This window comes from Centroberyx gerrardi, chromosome 7, assembly GCF_048128805.1.
Source record: "Centroberyx gerrardi isolate f3 chromosome 7, fCenGer3.hap1.cur.20231027, whole genome shotgun sequence".
NCBI classification, from domain to species: Eukaryota; Metazoa; Chordata; class Actinopteri; order Beryciformes; family Berycidae; genus Centroberyx; species Centroberyx gerrardi.
In genome coordinates this window covers 29,460,836-29,480,485 of record NC_136003.1, presented here as the reverse complement: position 1 = coordinate 29,480,485, position 19,650 = coordinate 29,460,836, and the positions used below count along the sequence as shown (strand labels likewise).

General features: G+C 41.8%; 2 protein-coding genes across 2 annotated transcripts; one reads left to right on the top strand and one right to left on the bottom strand.

The window, feature by feature from the left end:
* Positions 1–236: 236 nt before the first annotated feature.
* alg1 (ALG1 chitobiosyldiphosphodolichol beta-mannosyltransferase) lies at positions 237–8,826 on the bottom strand. The gene is made up of 14 exons (XM_071894617.2): positions 8,532–8,826; positions 7,685–7,762; positions 7,470–7,573; positions 6,677–6,825; positions 5,561–5,650; positions 5,097–5,210; positions 4,394–4,509; positions 3,664–3,702; positions 3,513–3,572; positions 3,269–3,379; positions 2,575–2,689; positions 2,161–2,236; positions 1,147–1,324; positions 237–903 (listed from the first exon to the last, which is right to left on the bottom strand). Exons 1-13 carry the CDS (start codon positions 8,824–8,826, stop codon positions 1,190–1,192), a joined length of 1,482 nt encoding a protein of 493 aa, XP_071750718.2. The 3' UTR covers positions 237–903; positions 1,147–1,189.
* Positions 8,827–10,105: 1,279 nt separating this feature from the next.
* Positions 10,106–19,587, top strand: c7h16orf89 (chromosome 7 C16orf89 homolog). Its single transcript, XM_071894795.2, has 8 exons — positions 10,106–10,329; positions 12,765–12,917; positions 13,740–13,890; positions 14,196–14,313; positions 15,011–15,173; positions 15,806–15,910; positions 17,111–17,200; positions 19,083–19,587. Exons 1-8 carry the CDS (start codon positions 10,161–10,163, stop codon positions 19,184–19,186), a joined length of 1,053 nt encoding a protein of 350 aa, XP_071750896.1. The 5' UTR covers positions 10,106–10,160; the 3' UTR covers positions 19,187–19,587.
* Positions 19,588–19,650: the final 63 nt, after the last annotated feature.

Here is a 19,650-nt window from a genome sequence, read left to right as displayed (position 1 = left end):
AAATTAAAAATGTATATGTTGAACTGTTTACCACACAGGTGTTTTGACAGCTAGATAAGCATGGCATTAGGTTTCACATGGGCCACAGCTGCAAAGTGCAAAGCCCTATTCAATTATGAGCAAAAAAATAAATCGACATTTTCTGTGTTCTAATAATTTATGTGAAATGTATGTGGTGTTGTTAATTGCACAGGACCTTTTCACTGCTGTCAAACAACTGCATGATCCCTTGAGCCCTTCTTATCTATGTAAGCTCATGAAATGCTGAGAATTGAACTTGATTTGTTTACAGTGTCTGCTGCTATGGTGATGTGACCTAGTAGGAAGTGGGAATTTCTGACTTTCTGGCTTCTCTTGAACGCAGCCTAACCTTCTCCCTCATGTCAAGAAGAGGCAAAATACATCCAATACCCGATTTTAAAGTCATGGTGTTGTTCCTACATGACAGAGAGAAGAAAGTCCTTTTCAATCTCATTTCAAACTGCCAACATCCCATATCTACACTATGAGAATCCACTAACCTGCTGCTAATCTACGCCCAGCAGACCGACCTACTCTCATCCTCTCTTTATGTTCACACTCTAACTCCCTGACATTAGCCGTCTTGTTCCAAGGTAACAGCCTTGATATTTTCCTTTGGTTTTCTCGCCGGTTCATTGTCCATTTTCATCTTGACGTTGTTCTAACGTTGCTCCTGTGGTTTTCCAAAGTCATCCACATGCTGATCTAGCATCCTGATGGCCTGGTGCTGTGGTGATTTCAGCAGTGTCTGTCCGCTAGGGATAGATCGATATATCGGTTTGCCGATATTGGCCTTTCATTACAAAATTCTCCGGTCGGTGTCATCTCCCTCTGATACGATGGAGTTTGATTACATATGATCGTCTTTGGGAGGCCCTGAACCTGAAAAATATGACATTGATCAAATTCCACACAAGTATGGATGAATATTTTATCATCATCATCATCATATCATCCTGGGTTTCAGTGGAGAGTTTTAGTGTCCCATGATGGTCTAAATGCTGTTTCAGAGACTTTTCCTCTCTGCCAAGAATACAATTCCTGGAAGAAACGCTGAATATACTTGTAACTTTTTTGGAATGAAAATGGTCAAATTTAAAGATACTGAACATCAGCACAAAATACCAGTTATCAGCGGCTTCAATCCAAACCAGTAGAACCTGAGTGTCTACTGTGCAGCAGAGATCAACGGGAGGACGTTCTGGTCCCAGTTGTCGTCCCAGCGCTGCCCCCTGCTGGCCCGCAGGTTCCTCCTGAACACGCCCAGTCTGCCCTCCGCACTGGGAAAGTCTGACAAGAGGGACTGGAAACACACACAGCCCCAAAACACATTAACATGGGATGATCAAAGGAAGAAGAGGGCAGAAGCTAAGTGCAGGTACAGGCCATCCACAGGTCTCTAAAGGGTATTTAATGATCTAAATAGAAGCATTAAAATATCTTAAACTATATCTTAAAGTAGTACAATATGCATCCTATCTGCTTTACTGAACACAGTTGGACTTCATGTTCCTAAACAATTAATTTCCTGGCGTCTTTTTTATTATTCTGCCCATTTATAGTTTTACAACTTTCATTAGTTGTGTTGATGAAATAGGAATACAATTTTGGGGGAAACATTAAATCTTTGTATTTTTTTGGCATTAAACTGGTCAAATCTAAAAGATACTGTATGCACAGCAGGGATGGGACGATATTCTTATCTCACGATACGATTTGATACGCGATATGGGGTTCAGGATTCAATACAACCACGATACGATGATCAATAAAAGTTCAGTGACAACGAAGTCTGACTGTGCAGAATTATGTTGATTTCTGAGCCACACACCTTTCTAGCGATGCCATTGGCTGCTAGAATGTAAACAATTTAAAAATGTCATTGCAAAGTGACAATAATATAATTTGGATAGAGAGCTTGTGAAACTGTGATGGGCAAGCGTCTCATTTGTGATTACTACAGCAGAATAAAATGGAGCTAATATCACCGTTCATTTTTCTGACCCACGATACATATTGTCACATTTTTGTATTGCGATTTATTGAATTTCGATATATCGTCCCATCCCTAATGCACAGTACATGTATGTGCCTGCTGGCTGTAGAAACACACAGAAAGCACCAACGTGTTTCTCTCACCTTAAGCTGCTCAGCCAGTTCCTCAGAGTCTCTGAAGATCAGCCCGTTCTCTTCATGCTTCACCAGTTCATGTAAACTTGGGAACACAGATTGTTGTTTTAGAGTAGATGCACACTACAAGATTATTTTTCACAGATTCATTAAGCAGCAAAGTTATCATCCCAGCCAAAGATCACTGTGCTACTGGTACAGTAATAGTTACAGTAGTAGTAGTATTAATTTCTGTTTTATTACTTTTACCTCACTGACCTATTGATCTATCCTTTGTCTTTTATCTCTGTTTGTGAGGCACTTTGTAACTTTGTTTTAAAAAGCGCTATATAATAAAGATCATTATTATTATTATTATTATTATGATCCTGAGATGACCTCCACTGACAGCTCCATCCTGGGATCTAAGTCTGAGTCTCTCACCAGTTGAAGCTGATGGCGCAGACGGGCAGGCAGCAGCCGAACATGTCCACCACCTTCATGGGCAGATCCAGACCGCTGGACGACTTGTGGAGACAGACACCCAGGTCTGCTGAGCCTGCAACACACACACACACACACACACACACACACACACACACACACACACACACACACACACACACACACACACACACACACACACACACACACACACACAGAGAGAGAGTCTGGTAAAGGAATGGTTGAAGCGATAATGCACTCATTGCTGTTCTCTGCACTGCATTTCCCACAGATCACCTGTCAATCAAACAGTGTGGGCGGAGCTTGGATTTTATGTTGCTGCAGTTTGAGTTTCTCTTTTCTCTGTCTGTTCAGCCATGGTGGCTATCACTGCTCATGCTAACTACCCAGTTCTTCTTCTTCTGTTTATTCCAAACAAACCGGAAATGTAAAACGCATCACTTCCTGTGCAGCAGAGGATTTTTCCACAGGAAAGAGCGACCAGACACCGGCTGTTTAGAACAGACAGTGGAGAAGATTTATGAACTGGATATAGGTTGAATAGTTTAAGGAGAGGAACTCCCACAGTGTCACATATGCACCCACATGTTTAGATGTCACACTATGGTGACACACACACACACACACACACACACACACACACACTGTATGAATGTGTGTGTACCAGCCATACCTAGTAAGACGGGGTAGTCTTCTGCTTCTAGCCAGGGAGTGCAGATCGTCACATGCTCAAAATGGAGGGAGGCTATCAGTTTCTTATAGTACTCCTTCTGAGGACCCTTCCCTACACACACACACACACACACACACACACACACACACAGGTTCACAAATTATCAGTGTTAGGCTTAACTAAAACCAAGATTACCATAATTGTGACACTTTTAATCTTTTAATGTTGGTTCTCAGAGGATTACCTGTGATCACACAGACCAAAGACGGCAAGGAAGCTCCTCCTTTGATGAAGCCTTCGTATTCTGTTGAAACGGAAACAAGTCTGAGGTGAAACATGATTAAAAACACAGTTTAAATTAAAATTAAAGCGCAGCAGTGTGAAGCCTCTCCTACCTTCGAGAGCCTTCAGCAGGATGGAGAAATCTTCATCCTCTGTGGAAAGAAAGTGAAACCTGTTTGATTATCAGACAGCAAAGAACTGGTGATGGTGTGTTTAATAAATGTAATAGTCAAAGTGGAGATGCAATTCATTTCTTTAATGTAATGATGTGCTGTACAGATCAAATCTGTCTACAAGACCCAGAGCTTCAACCCAATAAGATAAAACAGGAGGAAACAGGAGGAAACTATTGATCCCCATAGGCAAACTTGAAAATTGTAATAACTGAATACAGCAAAGGAAAATAGGAAAGAAAAATTGATATAAATAAGAATACAGCAAAATGGGGTGTTTAAACACTAGAACATGTTCAGTAGAAATATATGAATGAAAAGTAAAAATGAACTACAACATTATCAAATAATAGAGGAGCAAAATGTGAATCCAGAGCATATGAGAGGTGGGGACTCGAGTCACATGACAATTTTAATTGTTTGAGACTTGACTTGACTACACTTGAGACTGACTTGGGATTTGAGCAAAGTTGACTTGGTCACACCTCTGTAGCATGAACAAGAGCTAAATGTGCTAAATGTATATGAATGTACATGTATCCATGTCATGTTTCTTAGCCTCCTGTAAGTCTCCTGGTGTTCCTCCTGCAGTATCAGTACAGTATCAGTGCAGTATCAGTGTAGTATCAGTACAGTATCAGTGTAGTATCAGTACAGTATGAGCACTGACCCGTCCAGCTGGTGCTGCTGAGCAGGAGCGCCGGTCGGCCCGGGGTCAAGGTCACTGTGTCATCAGCAAGGTCAGAGAACACTGTCCTCTCCGCCTCGCCTTCCAGATGCTCCGACCTGGAAAACACACATCAGGTCTGGTGTTACATTACGGCACGGTGCAGTCTGTATAGTGGGCTTTTAAATAAATGGACAGTATGTTGACTTACGTGCTTGATTGCCAAAATGGTTTTGCTGATAATAATAATAATAATAATAATAATAATAATAATAATAATAATAATGATAATAATAATAATAATAACAATACTAACTTTGTTTTTATAGCACCACTCATACATAGAATGCAACTCCAAGTGCTTTACTTAAAATAAACATTTTAAAACAATTACAAGCAAAAGCGAAATTTTCAAACAAAATCAAAAATGCAAGCAAAAGCAAGACAGAATTTGTTTAGTAAAATGACGTTAAAAAAGAAAGAAAGAAACATGAAAATAGGTAAGTAAGGATAATAATTAAAAATAGAAATATTCTCTACCTAACCTCTCTACCTGGACGACTTTATCAATCTCTGTCTTGGAACATGGGAATGAAGCTCTATGCTGATGACGCTCTCATCGCTGTGAATGAAGTGGATGTGTTTTGTTTTGTTTTGTTTTGTTCTGTTTTGTTTTGTCTTGGAGCAGATTCTCCTCGGCACTCACCCGCTGGACTGGAACTGAGGGAAAGTCTTGGCCAGTCTCATGAACAGATCGTGCCGGAGCTTCAGTGGCGTTTCTCTGAAGATGGAGGGCGGGCGGTCGTACAGAGTGGTCGCCCTGCAGAGGTCACACAACCCAGAAAAAATCATTATTAACCAATTTCCTTCATGAGAATAAATGGTTTAAGATGTAGCTATAATCTCAGGGATTGGAGTTGTTCTATCCTGCAGCTCACAGCTCGTGTTTTAGTCCAAAATTATTTAATTTTTATTCCATTTGTCACACAAACCCAGCAGGTAAATGGAGTGGGTTAGGTGGTACGGAAGTGGCGGTTCAACCTGTGGGGCTGCTTCCATCCTCTTCATAAATCCTGCTGTATTCTATTATTCTATTGCAGGGGATTTTCCATACATAAATGTGTGTGCTTTGTCCTATGCAGAATAAGTCCAAAACAAAATAAGTCATACTTGATGCCCCAGTTCCTCTGCAGGTCGTCCTTCATAGCGTTGGTAACACACAGGCTGTGAGTGGCCAGAGGGCCAAACAAGTGTTCGTACCTGGGAGAGAGCGGGAAGAGAAAAGGGTTAAAACTGTAAAAAAAAAACTAAAAAAAACTCCAGGCCCTATAAATAGAACAGTAGATTCAACTGAAATTTTAGACTGTGTAAATATCAAATTCATGGCAAAATATGAAAATATCATGCGAGACCAGACCTCAATTCAGTGATCATAAGGCAAACAAACACCAAAAAACAATACTGCTTTGTATGTTATATATTTCTACTGTACTTTATACATGTAAAGGCCCTATCCTCATATAGGCCTAACTGACATAAGTTTGATAATACTTACTAACATGAATACTATGAATTTTTGTCATAAAACAATATATCAGCCATTATATCTTGGGAAAACAGCTGCTTCTAATAGAGGTCAACAGAAAGGATTCTCTAGAAAACGCAATCTTGTAAAATGGGACTGAGTTTTGATGTACAGAGTTATTATTATATTTCCTCATGTGGTTACCTTTGCAGAGTTGCATGCATTAACATGTTGAACTCATATATGGATGCATGTAACTGTAATGTACCGTACTCAGAGTATTTCTAAAGCTACATAGGCTACAAAATGATATTCATTTCATATCAATAATTAGTGATTGGCAGTATAGGAAGTACAACGATAAATCAGTACTACAGTAAATTAGCACTATTACTATTATATTATAAAAGAAACTAAATATACACTATAAGCTTATGAATGTATTTGCTCAAGTCCCAAGTCAGTCTCAAGTCTTAAGGCACAAGTCTAAATGTAGATTACCAAGTCAAGTCCATGTCATTAATGTCAAGTCTCAAGTCTAAATGTAGAACAGCAAGTCAAGTCAGAACAAATCAAGAGTCCAGTATCAATTTAATATCTTAAAGAAAAGTACAAGTAAGTACAAGTCAAAGTCCCAAGTCACCAGAACCCAAGTCAAGTCAAGTCTTCTCTTCATGCATCAAGTCAAGTCTCAAGCAATTAAAACTGTGACTCGAGCCCAGGTCATGTGACCCGAGTCCCCACACAGCAGCAGTACTGACCACTTTGCCAGTCGGACTACAGGGTGTCCCGCTCCGTGGGACAGGGCCATGATGGTGTAGCCGTAGTTGTGCCAGTCGATGACGAACCTGGACCCACGCAGTCCGCACACGAGCCAAGCCACCGCAATGCTGGGCAAGCCAGGGGGATTCTGGGATACGAACACAATCAGTTTAGCTGTAAAGTAAAGTTTGCACATACAAGGAATCTTGGTAGGCTGCTCCTGTAGGTCACATTAAACATAACACAACCAAAAATTATAAAAGCAGAATATTATGGAATTCCCTATTAGAAGTATGTAGAAAATTGAAAATATATATAGGTATAGAAATAGGTCTCTTCTGTACATTATGAACATGGAACCTGACTGAATTAAGAATTAAAAGGACCACAGGCATTCTCTGGAGTAGCTTCTGCTGCATTCAAGTCCTACAGGAAAAACGGGAGGTAAGAGCTTCCTAATTGAATATACCGTCCCCGCGCTTGAGGTGGTAAATACTACCGGAAAATACTGTTCACCTCAGCTTTGAGCTTCGATTGGTGAGTAATAGGAAAAAAGAATAAGCAGAAATATATACAGATAGAGAAGAAAGAGATTGTACTGAAAGGTAATTACAGCAAAGTCTGTGATGCTTCAAATACAGTTCGGATCCTCTCCTACCTTTACCTTGAATCCAACACATTAGGAGTAGTGTGTGCTATATGTTAGCTCACTGACATGTCACTACAAACAAACTGTTTTAATGCACACACACACACACACACACACACACACACACACACACACACACACACCTGCATGAGAATATGAGACTGTAACTCCATCTTCAGCAGCACATGGAGAAGCTGCACAGACTGGAGAATCACCTTGGTCACATATGTAAGGATTCTTGGTCCCGCTGAAAAAGAAACACAGGAAAGTTAGACAGCAGTTTGTCTAAGCCCCATATCACTGAATAAACCCCACTGTTGAGACAGAGTGACAGACAGGCAGCTAGTAAACCAGTTACCTCGGATGCCTTTCACTTCTGCAATAGGAACTATCCTTATCTTCTCATCTCTGAGTACATCCTGATGCGGTTTGGTGTCTGAAATCAAATAATTTCATCAAAACATCAGTCAGCGAAACAAACGGCTAGGATGTTTGAATGATTCAACTCATTCATTTGAGATTTCTTAAGACACATTTAATGCCCATTTGAATCACATCAAAGAAAGATTTCACCCCAAAGTAAGTCTGAAGAGGAAAAAACAGTAGTACTGTCACAGTCTGTGCAACCAGGGAGATTTCTCACTTAATTTGTCCCTTGTATGGAGAGAAGGTCACACCAAACTCCAATAAAAATCTGCAAATTACACGGAAAACGTACACATCTCATATGACATCACTTGATAAAATTTTACCAAATGTCAAATTCGGCATACATCTAATCCAGACAGCAGCACCTGATTTCCATAAAAACAACATTTTTTAGAATTGGTTTACATTGCTCATTACCGCCCTCCACTGTGTATTTCGATGCAAGTAAGCGAATAACAGGCAAACCAACACTAAAGGTTTAAACTGTACTAAACTGAAGTTCTGCTTGGTGGGTTTTCTATACGCCGAACTGACCAGAGCATCCTAACGTTTCATAAAAGATCTTAGGTCACGTCCTAGGATTTGTATACGTTTGCCGATATTCAAAGAAACATTAAATTTCCATAATTTTAAATGAAGTTTGGCATCGAGTTCTCTCCAAACAAGAGAGCGTCACGTATCCGGGCTCAGGCTGGCAGACACCCTGATATACGGGAGCCATATGAATGACAGTATGAATTTCTGCTGTGGTGTCGCTTGTTGTGCAGCAGTCTTACCTAAAAACCCAACAAAAGTAACGTTATATCCGTGTTTACTAAGAGACAGCGCATGATACTGCATCCGAGGACTGCGACCAATGTCCCCCAACACAAGCACACACACTCGCCGGTCAGTTTGCCCGTCTCGTTCCCGCAATTTTCGTAAAAATTGGGACACGCACACGACTATAACAGTAAGGGAGACTACCGACCATGTTGCGTTTGCGCTTGTTAAATAAAACACAATCAAAAGCACCGTAGTTAGTGCAGAAACACTCAGAAAAGTCATGCAAGTGTAGTAGTGGTCCGCCATGTTTGTTTGTGGTTCCCACTTCCGTGTGACGTGGCTCGCTGAGGGAGCCGTTCAAGAATTAAAGGGACCGCAGTTTGTGCTGCATTCAATCCCTACGAGGAAAACGGGAGATACGAGATTCCTAATTGAAAATACCGTCATCGCGCTTGAAGTGGTAAATACTACTAGAAAATACAGTCCATCACAGCTTTCAGGTGGTAAATACTACTAAAAATACAGTTCACCTCATTCAGGTGGTACATACTACTAGAAAATACTGTTCACCTCAGCTTTCAGTGGTACATGCTACAAGGAAACTTGAGGTTTGGTGATGACACTTGATTTCTCCGACTTCCTGATTTCTGACGTCACCAACAAGGAAATACATGCAGTCAAGTGTAGGTAGGGAATGATACATTTATTTCATAGAATAAGAACAACATGAACAATTCTCATCACATGCATTATTTTGTGATCACAACTCTTAAAAATGCCACAGCAAGACATAACTGCTTACTGGGTTTAGACAGTTCAGTGTTTGGTTTGCTGTAAAACATGGACTCAAAAGCATCGGCCGCTAGGCAGGCCTAGTGTGAAAAAGATGATCAGGAAAAATCCATGTCTACAGAAAACTTCAGTCACAGAGTCCTGGCGGCTCCAAACGAGTTTGAACGCTTTGGACATTTCCAAGTCGTTCCCTTTAACTGTCATGCCGCACTGACGGTTTTTCCCATACGACTTGAACGCAGCATTACTTTGCAACTAATCACAGATAGCAAAGTCCCTTGACAAGGCTACTTAGTTATTTCGGCTGTGACTGGAAAGTGTGTGTCAGTATTCTCATGCATGAAATCACCATTTATCCATTATTATAATGCATGAATATTTTTCTTTGTTATTTGACTGCATGCTGTTTATTGCATGAATCTCTTTCTTAGACTAAAAACCTTCACAGATTGTGATAATTAGCCTATTGACCAATCAATAGAAATATTAGTATCCATCTAGGTAAATGAATGGATGGATATATATGAGAATTTATTTGATGGAGATCAATTTTGCTGGAACACACCTCAACTGAGCGCTAATATAGACAGTATTGCCATTCCTCTGGGAGAATTCAGTGTATTGAACGTGAGTAACTAGGCTACTGCATCCTGTATTATAATTAATGTAAAATAAAATGGATTTTCTTCTGACAGCCACCCACAGCTCACGTCACAGCTGTTACACCGCCGGCCGGCCTCCGCACTTTTCTTCCTGTTACCGGTTAGAAAAAGTCTGCCGTCCCCTCCTCTCTGTCGGAGCAGCTGCGGGAACCTGCCGGAGGAATTAATGCGACATCTGGGTCCGACATGCCGAGGCTTCCCCTGCTCGCGGTCCTCGCCCTTGCCGCGGTCTCCGCGTCGCAAGAAGAGGTCATCGACGACATCCTGAACAGCCTGACCAAGGGCGCCGCGTTCCTGGAGGAGCAGCACGAGAACATCAACCTGGACGGCGTGGTCGGCTTCCTCATCCTGCAGGGTAAGGGCGCTGCAAACTACATTATGGGTTAGAATGAGCCGAAAAACGCAGCTGCATAGGGGGTTGTTGTTGTTGTTGTTGTTGTTTGTAGTTGTTGTTGTTTTTGGCTCACATCAGCACCGCATATAGGAAGCAAACCAGCTGCACCGTTAGAAAACTGCTTGTCGTTTCCGCTGCAATCATTTCAATTAGGCTGATAGTTTTTGTTGTTGTGGTTTATTCTAGCAGTGGTTCTCAAAGCGGGGTCCGCGGGGCTCCCGGGGGTCCCCGAGGGGAGTTCCAGGGGATCCCCAGTGAGACAGCTTCATTTCACTATAATTTAATTCACTAGAATGTATCCCAATTAGAGAATAACAATAAACTTTATTTACCTTTCAAAACAATTGCTACAAATTGCTTAACAGCAAATAAAAGCATATAGAGTACAAATATAAGGTAGTGTCAATAAAAACACACCTAGAGCAACAAGAACAATGAAGTAAATAATAGGATAACTGCAAAACAAGGAATAGAAAATAAACACAAATTAAAATAAAAATAAAAGTCATTATAAAAGCCTCTGGGAAAAGGCCTTGATACAAAGGCAACTGCAGCAACAAGAAGAGAAAGAAGTATGAGGATGAGTGGTTTAACTCTCCTCTATTATCTCTCCATGTACAGTCAATACTAAACAGGAGGCTACAGATCTCCCCATATGGGTCACTGGGACAAAATCTTACCAAATGGGGACGTGTGGCCCCGATGTGCCTGTATTTTGGGTCACTGACACAAAAAAGACTCATTTGAACACCCAGTTATAGTATCAAATCAACAAACCTGGTTATTTAACGTAAAGCTTGTGTGTTCAGCAGTGCGCTGCCTGGGCTGCTGATGCAAACAAGATCATCAGGCTCACCTACGTGATTTTTTGCACTTGTATTATAATAAATATTGACTATTGAAGAAATACTGAACCAAAGCCTCTGTGGCGTGCGATGAACTTCTTCATTTGTAAACCCAGTTCTCTGCAGTATCATGGTTTGTATCTCTCCTTTTGCACTGACTGATAACTGATGAAATCAATTGAATAGATTATTTTCACCTTCTTTGTCACAAACTATATTCTTAAGACATTCGGCTCAGTTAGGGAACTGTGTCTGTCTGGCATTGCAGCTTCTTGGCCACAGTTGCACAGTTAGAGGTATTTCTGTGAAAGCAATCCAAACATATGAAGGGCTTGTTTCCTCTGCTGGCGTCCTGTGGAGAGCAGAGCAGCTCAGTGTGTTGCATCAGATTACCAGCAGCACTGGACCGCTCCTATTTCCCCCAACGTGCAGACAGACCCGTTCACAACACCGGGTTCATTTACCTGCTTGGCTGGGGAAACTGCACTTTCTCCTCCGGAGCTGCAGACCGGAACAACCTGCCTTCAGACAGGAAGTCAACAAGATGAATTATAAGATAAAATAAACGAGTTAAAGTGGCTCTTGGGTAGTTTGCCTTTGTGATCACACTTTAGTGACATCATGTATGCTGTTCATGATTATACCTGACCTTAAATGGGACACATTATCAATGCATCATGGATCCAATCACTAGTTTTTCATTAGTTTTGTACCGCTTCATGGATTAACACTGCATTTGCAACAAGGCTTTTAGTTATAAAATCACAAAGCAAAAGTAGAACAATTGCCTACTGAAATTCAACAACCAAGGAGTCATGTACAGGTATCATGTATATATGGACATAGTAATAGCAAAAAAGATGAAAAGGTCATAATAAAACTTTCTGTTTAGTAGTGATGGGACGATACGCTTATCTCACGTTACAATTTGGTATTTCGATATGGGGTTCAGAATTCAATACATACACGATACGAAGTAATAAATAAAAGTTTAATAACAAAGTCTGACTGTGCAGAATTCTGTTTATTTCTGAGACACAAATCTTTCCAGCGATGCCATTGGCTGCTAGAATGAAACAACAATTTAAAAATGTCATTACAAAGTGACAATATTATAATTTGGATGGAGAGCTTGTGAAACTGTGATGGGCAAGCGTCTCATTTGTGATTACTACAGCAGAATAACATGGAGCTAATATCACCATTAATTTTTCTGCCCCACGATACGTATTGTCACATTTTTGTATTGTGATATATTGAATTTCAATATACTGTATTGTCCCATCCCTACTGTTTAGCCAACTTGTCTAGATATGGGGAAGCACATGCAGTAATGCCAGAATAACGTTCAAATGTGTTAATTATATTCTAAAGCTTTAGGCAGCTCACCCAGGCCTAGATTCACTAAAGAAAAAGAAAAGAGCGTGCTGTGTCATTTTGGTGATGCTGCATGGTTTGGGAATGCACCACGACTTTCGCTCCTACTTTTGCTTAACTTTTGTCTCGTTGGCCACCTGATCCTGATCCCTCCCATGTCGTCATCTCCTCCAGCTGAACTGAAGGAGGCGGTTCGGACCTGGCCCCACACCGACCCGCTCAGCTGGGCGCAGCGCACCGCCACCGTGGCTCTGGTCCGACGGCTGGACCAAAGCCTGGACAAGGCCGTGGCCGCGCTGCAGCAGAACGACCCCAAGTACTACAGAGGTGAGTCGCAGCCGCCGCAGGAAGCTTCGCTCTGTGGCAAAAAGAAAACTGTTTGAAGGACTTCATTACCCAGAAATGATGTAACTTGACGTCAGTAGAGTGTGCTTTCCTCTGACATAAATTTCTCCTTCTTAACGGCGGATGGGATGGAGATGGTGAAAAACAATAATCTTTCTGTGGACTGAGAACTCGCTTGCTGCTGTTTACTAGAAAGTTTTCTATTTCGTTAAATTCTGATTTGCCCTCTGTGGGGAAGATTTCGCACCAGTGACCATACTGACTCCAGAATTTAGGCCGAATCTACGGCGTCTCAATCAGTGGAGATGAGACGCTCTTCTCTGTTGCAGCCCCACTTGTGATTTAGACTGATAACACAGGTGTATTTTTACATAAAAATCTTGTCTAGTGCAGCCTTTCGGATGGTTATGCTTAGTGAAAGACATCTCATGAGGAAGACATTGGAGGAAAAAAGTGTTTTTACTATATACTGAGCAGAGAGGTTGGAGGAGACGCCTGATGAGATGTCTTGGGCTTAACGACCCCTCCCAATCTCCTGAACAGAGAGACGCACAAACATAAAAAAACTCATATACATTGTTATATCAGCAATTCAGTAAAGTAAGTGCAGAAACGCAGCAACGAAAGCTGAGCAACAAAGATGGAGACTAAATAAAAAAAGACAAAAAGGATCTCGCAGATTACCACTTTAAGATTCAGTGAAAACATCTAAGGTTCACCCTGAGATTCAGTTGACTGTAAAGCTAACTGACTGCCTCTTTCTCCCACCAACCCACCCCTCCCTCCCTCCCTGGTCCCCTGCAGAGTTTGAGCCCCTGCTGTCCTGGAGGTTCTGGTTGGTGCCTCAGGAGTGGAGCTCCACAGACTCCAGCCTGGCCTACTCCTCCACCCGAAACTCCGAGTGCTACGACGAGCAGCTCAGCGACAAGTGCATGACGCTGCTGCTGGGCACCTGGTAGGGACGGGGACGCAGGCTGAAGCGTCCACCACCTGTTGTACTCTATAGAAGGCTTTACACGGATTTGGGTTTTGGGGTTTAGTTAATTTTCAACAGCTGTGAGCGAGCCAGGACACCGCAGACTGTCACAGTTATAGGCCTGAGTGTTATGGATGAAAGGCAGTCCAGTGGTGGTGGTTCGGGGAATTCGAGCCTTGTGAGCCACCAGCACCACCATGCTACTCAGCTGCACATGTGTAGACAAACACCCAAACATATGAGCGAACTTACCCCCCTCAGTCATCTGTGTCTGTCCCGTACAGGAAGAACAACGGGACGCCCTGCATCGTGACCAAGTCCTGTCGGGACACCATGACTCGCTTCGGCTGTCCACACTACTCGCTGTCCCACCAGCTGCTGTACTTCATGATCGGAACCATGGTGAGACGCACGACAAAAAGCTGAAGGCTGAAATCGTCCAATCAATGATAAAAAAATGATTTGAGGAAAAGTATTGACAGAGGATCTAGGTTGACCTTATGAACCTGTTTGTGATTAACTAAATGAAGTGGAGCATCAGTGAATCATACCTCAGCAGAACCAAAATTGACAGTAAATTCTTGATGAGGGAAAACTTTACTGGTCAGTTGTGGTTAGACTGATGTATCGGTTTGCGGATATATCAGGCTGATATTGGCATTTTCGACAGCTTCAATACAAAAAATATTGTAAGTATCAAAAACCCATATCGGTCGAACACTAATATACACACCTTGGCAGAGTGGACTAGTCCAAGAGGAAGATTAGAAAACCTGAATGAATTTCAGTCCTCTGAAAATAAACATCCACCAGCAGCTTGAACACCTTGAGGGAAATAGCTTGAGTTGTCAAAAGAGCGTGTAATATAAGCTTTATTTACTTATTTGGTGATTGCACATGAACATGAATATGATGTTTTATTAAAAACCGTCTGTTGGCCAGTCAGTGTCATCCACCTCCAATATGATGGATATGTTTGGAGGTAATTGATCACGTTTAAAGACATTGAATAAAGGCACAAAATATCAGCGAACGGGTATCAAGGTGACCCGTATCGGTCAGCCCCTCATAGTGACCCCCCTCCCCTGCGTCTCTGCAGAAAGGCTGCTCCAACATGCTGAAGGGCGACATGCGAGCGTCGCGGGCCAACATGACCGAGCGGAGCTACCAGAAGATCTTCTGCTCCAACATGATGAAGAGCAACCTGGAGATCATCAAAGACGACTTCAGCGGACAGACGCAGGACATCTTCATCGAAAACAGTGAGTGTCTGTTTATCTGGAGCTCCTGGTACCAGGGAACGGCCTTCAATTTGTCTGTCCTGTCCGCTGCCTGTTGGTGAACAGTAAGGTGAACAGCTAAAAAAGGAAAAATCTGACCTGCAAATATGAAAGTGACACATTTTGCAGATGATGCAGCTGTATATTTGCATGTTTTCTTCATATTCTCATATTTATATTATTCTCATTTTTAGAATGTATGTGTGCATCTTAATATTTGTGTAATTCTTCACTTATTTCGGACTGCATTTCATATTTTTGGTATATTTTCACGTTGTACATATTTTGCCATTCATTTTTTTTTCTTTGTCAGTATGTTCTACTGCTGTTTTATTGCACATCCTCATAAAACTGTAACTCATGTTCTCTCATACGGTTCATTCATACATTTCTGCTTAACACATTCTAGCGTTGATATTGTTGGTTACATTATGTATAAATACCGGCCATTTGCTGTATTGTTATTTACCAACAGGGATCATTAATGTTTCATCTTCTCTAACAACCTGTGAAATACAGTGGAATTTCAGCTGAATGGTAATATATTTAGAAATATTCCCAAATGTCCCAGAGTGGGGTTGACTGACTTTAATTATTTTCCTCTCTGCTGACAGTACTGCTGTGTGGATTGGCTGGCTTCTCTGACTTCTACAAAGCTGATTGGCTGCAGCACATTCTCAGGCTGCAGGATCAGGACGCGGGATGTTTTGGGAGCGATGGTGAGCGTTAACAGCATCTCTCATATGGCTTCTTCAAACACACGTTCAGAGCTCATGAATATTTAAAATTTTGTAAAACCAGTCATAGAGCTAACATTGGCTATGTTTACATGCACAGAGAATTCCCTTCTTAACCCTTTTTACCCCTTAACTCTACTAGTTAAGATGCCTGGTTTACCTTTTGGTTTTCACTGTCTGTGCAAGCACAAACTCGCACAGCATTATGGGTACATTTTGACGAAAAACACGGCAGTGAGCAGAAATCACTATTACTATTGGTATCGATTGGGATCACCATTTCTTTCGCATACATTAGAAGTAACCTACTGCTCAGTCAAAGGGAGAGGAGGAATATTCTGTTAAGTGGATTACTAATGGCAGCAGGGAGACTCAGTCGCAGGGTTTAAATGTATTCAAATGTAAACAGCTTAACCTGACTAAGACCTTAAATGAATAGTACATTTTGTCATTATCTACCCACCCTCATGTCAGTTGAAACGCTGGTGAAGTTTGTCTGTCAGTATAACACACAGCGAGTTAGCTAGCGCTGCTCTGTAGCAGCCTTCTCCAAAACAACTGGAGTGAATGGAGACCGTTTCCTCAGGATGGAATGGAAGGTTAGAGAGTGAGAAAGTCACATCTTGGCATCTTGGGTATTATGTAAAATTCGTGCTTGTATTTACCACTTTATTTGGTCATTCAAGCGTGCTCTGCCCCTAATTACATTATTCCCGACAGCATATGAAGGCAACACCTGCTTGCTACTGTAGTGACTGTCGGTGCGGTGCAGAACAAGTGTGGAAAGTTTAGGAGATGATGAGGTGAATATTAGACTTCTGGACCCACAGTGTGATCGTTTGGCTTCAGAATTACTCTGTTTTTTGCCCTTTTTGGAACTCTAAAGAAACAGTCTCCATTCACCCCAGCTGTTTTGGAGAAGGTTGAAATTAAAGCTACGACAGCTAACTCCAGCTAACTGTGTGCTGTATTGACATACAAATTTAACCAGTGTTTCAAAACTGGTTCAACATGAGGGTGAGTAGATAACGACAATGTTTTCATTTGTGGGTGAACTTTAATTTTAAAAATGTCTTTAACCAGTCTGAAAAATGACTACATTTACATGCATGTGAACATAGCCATTGTCAGGATGGCTGAGCAGTCTGAATGTCTCTGCTGAGCTCTACTGTCTCTCCTCAGAGAGAGGCATCTCCCAGATTATTGGAGACGAGCTGCTGGAACAACTGCAGCCCCACAGGAGAGTGAAGAGGAGGGACAAGACACTACGAGGTGTGTGTGTGTGTGTGTGTGTGAGTGAGTGTGTGAGAGAGAGAATAGTAGAAAGGCTCTTTGGATACATGCTTATGTGCCAAATTTAAATGATTTTGAAAGCAAAGAAAGCGATCTAATAAGGCTGTGATCAGACAGGAGGCTTTTTCTCCTGCTCAAACACAAAGCTCAGCTGTGAGCGCTGCTGTAACGGAGAGAACAAGGGGTCAAAGGGCGCAAGGAGCATAATATCATTCTTGTTGTTATGCAACATTAAGTTTGACAACAACTTGCAAGCTATCTAATTAGCGTTAGCTGGCTAACCTGAAGTAACAAAGGGGATGTCATTGAAAATCAAAGTGGACGAGAGAGTGATTGCTCTGCTTGCTCCTGAAGAAGAGGATGAGGAGTCTATTCTGAACCTGAGGATGTGGCTACATGACATCCTGTCAGGCAGAACAGCACCCACAGTGTTGTTGTCTCCTCCAAGAGCTCTGCCTAGATGCTGCCTATGCCAAAGGCTATCGATGTAAGGCGTGGCTAAAGTTGAGTCATATTCAGTTCAGAGCGACCAGGGCAGTGCCCCAAAACGCACGCATCCAAAATGTGGATAGGCGCATACTTTGGAAGAAATAAATAAATGGAGCATCGCATTAGTTCAGGCAGAACACTGAAGTCGTGCACGCCATCAGCTGATTGGCTATCAGCTGTCCAATCCAAGCTGACTCTCATCACCAATCACATTCAAACAAGTCAGTGAGGCGGTCTTTATAATCTGCCAGCTCACACTGCTGCTCATTCAGCCACTGCTGCTGTTGACCCAAGTCGATGCAAATTCCTTCCACCACCCCAACCTCCTCCTGTTATTATCTGTTCACAGGATGCTTGTGCAAGCTGAATTATATCTGGTTTTATGTTGGTTTCATATTATTAATGATATGTCCTCTATGCCTTGGGGGGTTTATTGCGCTCCCCACAGAATCTCTCGCATGCTGCTTGGATTCATTGGGGCGCATCCTCAAGAGCAGAGCCTTTTCCGCCAAATACAACTGCATAACCATTAGCGGCACAGGCACATTCACAAAAGCGTCCTATGTGATCACGGCCCAACATGCACCATCAAGAGATGTAGCTTGCTGCCAGAGGTCTTCTTATTTCAATGAGGTAGATCTAACAGTTTGATAGAAAGCACATTACATGATAGATTAAGCAACACTGTAGGGCAACATGGCACCGAGAGACGTTTCAACTCTCTTGCACTGATTACATGGAATATTCATGCCTGGATAGATTCTATTGTGGGTTTTGCCCTGTGTCTCTCTTCAGTTCCTGTGACCATGAATGTTGTGCTGTCATGTTGCCCAGCTGTTTCACAATCTCAATGCACTCTATTCTATTCTACTTCTCTCCAACTCCATCCTATCCATTCCTTTCTCTTCCATTCCATTTTATTCGATTCCCTTCTTTCGTCCCATTCCCTTCTCTTCCATTGTCTTATATTCCAATAAATTCTCTTCCATTCCACTCACTTATTTTCCATTCCATTCTCTCCCATTTTGTTCCGTTCTCTTGACTCCATTTCCTCTCTTCCATTCCATTCTCCTCTATTGCATTCCCTTCTTTTCCATTCCACCCTCTTCCATTCTGTGCCCTTCTCTTCTAATCCATTCCCTTCTCCTCTATTCCATTCAATTCCCTTTTCTTCCATTCCATTCTATTTTTTATTCCATTTCCTTCTCTTCCATCCCCCTTTCTTCTATTACATCCCATTCTCTTCTATTCCATTCTCCTCAATTCCATTCCCTTCTCTTCTATTCCTTTCCATTTTCTTTGCTTCTCTTCCATCCTCTTCTCTTACCTCTTCTTCCTTTCTCTTCTGTTCTATTGTCTTCTATTCTTACAGATGGCTGTTCCAGTCATATGACAGGTGTGGCTGTTAGTGCGCTGGGAGGATACCTCAGCTACTACCTGACAGAGCAGGACATAACCAAGAGGCCGCTCTCCTGAACCTGAACTGAAGGGGGTGCGTTCAGAAGAGCCAAATGTTCTGGGTCGCTGGGTAGAGATGTTCTGTATATGCATCTAGGCTGGTGACTGTTCCGACACAATATGTTGCTTTATGAACATAGTCATAAGATGCTTAATAAAATGCTTGGTACAAAACAGAAACTAAAGAAAGTCACTTTTTTTTTCACTTTTGATTTGTCATGTTGGATTCGGTAAGACATTATTATGTGCTGAATCAGTCCCACATCTCTGGGACCAATTAAACCCAATCACAATGCCTTTTGAAATATAGCCAAAATATACCCTATGTTCAACCTTTAGGCAAAACTTCCATTCCTAATCAGCTGACACTGTATTTTGTAGATGAAAACCTTGCAGGGCAATGAAAATATTTACAAAAATGTGGAATAATTACCTTTATTTTTCATTAAAACATGTTTTCTTTTTCATCCACTTTTCATCCA

Coding starts and splice junctions, on each gene's coding strand:
- alg1 (XM_071894617.2), bottom strand. CDS start 8,826: ATGGCGGACCACTACTACACTTGCATGACTTTTCTGAGTGTTTCTGCA. Junction 3,703..4,393: donor CAGCAGCACCAGCTGGACGG/GTCAGTGCTCAT, acceptor TTCTTTCCACAG/AGGATGAAGATTTCTCCATC. Junction 2,237..2,574: donor TGCGCCATCAGCTTCAACTG/GTGAGAGACTCA, acceptor TGTGTTCCCAAG/TTTACATGAACTGGTGAAGC.
- c7h16orf89 (XM_071894795.2), top strand. CDS start 10,161: ATGCCGAGGCTTCCCCTGCTCGCGGTCCTCGCCCTTGCCGCGGTCTCC. Junction 13,891..14,195: donor ACGCTGCTGCTGGGCACCTG/GTAGGGACGGGG, acceptor TGTCCCGTACAG/GAAGAACAACGGGACGCCCT. Junction 17,201..19,082: donor GAGGGACAAGACACTACGAG/GTGTGTGTGTGT, acceptor CTATTCTTACAG/ATGGCTGTTCCAGTCATATG.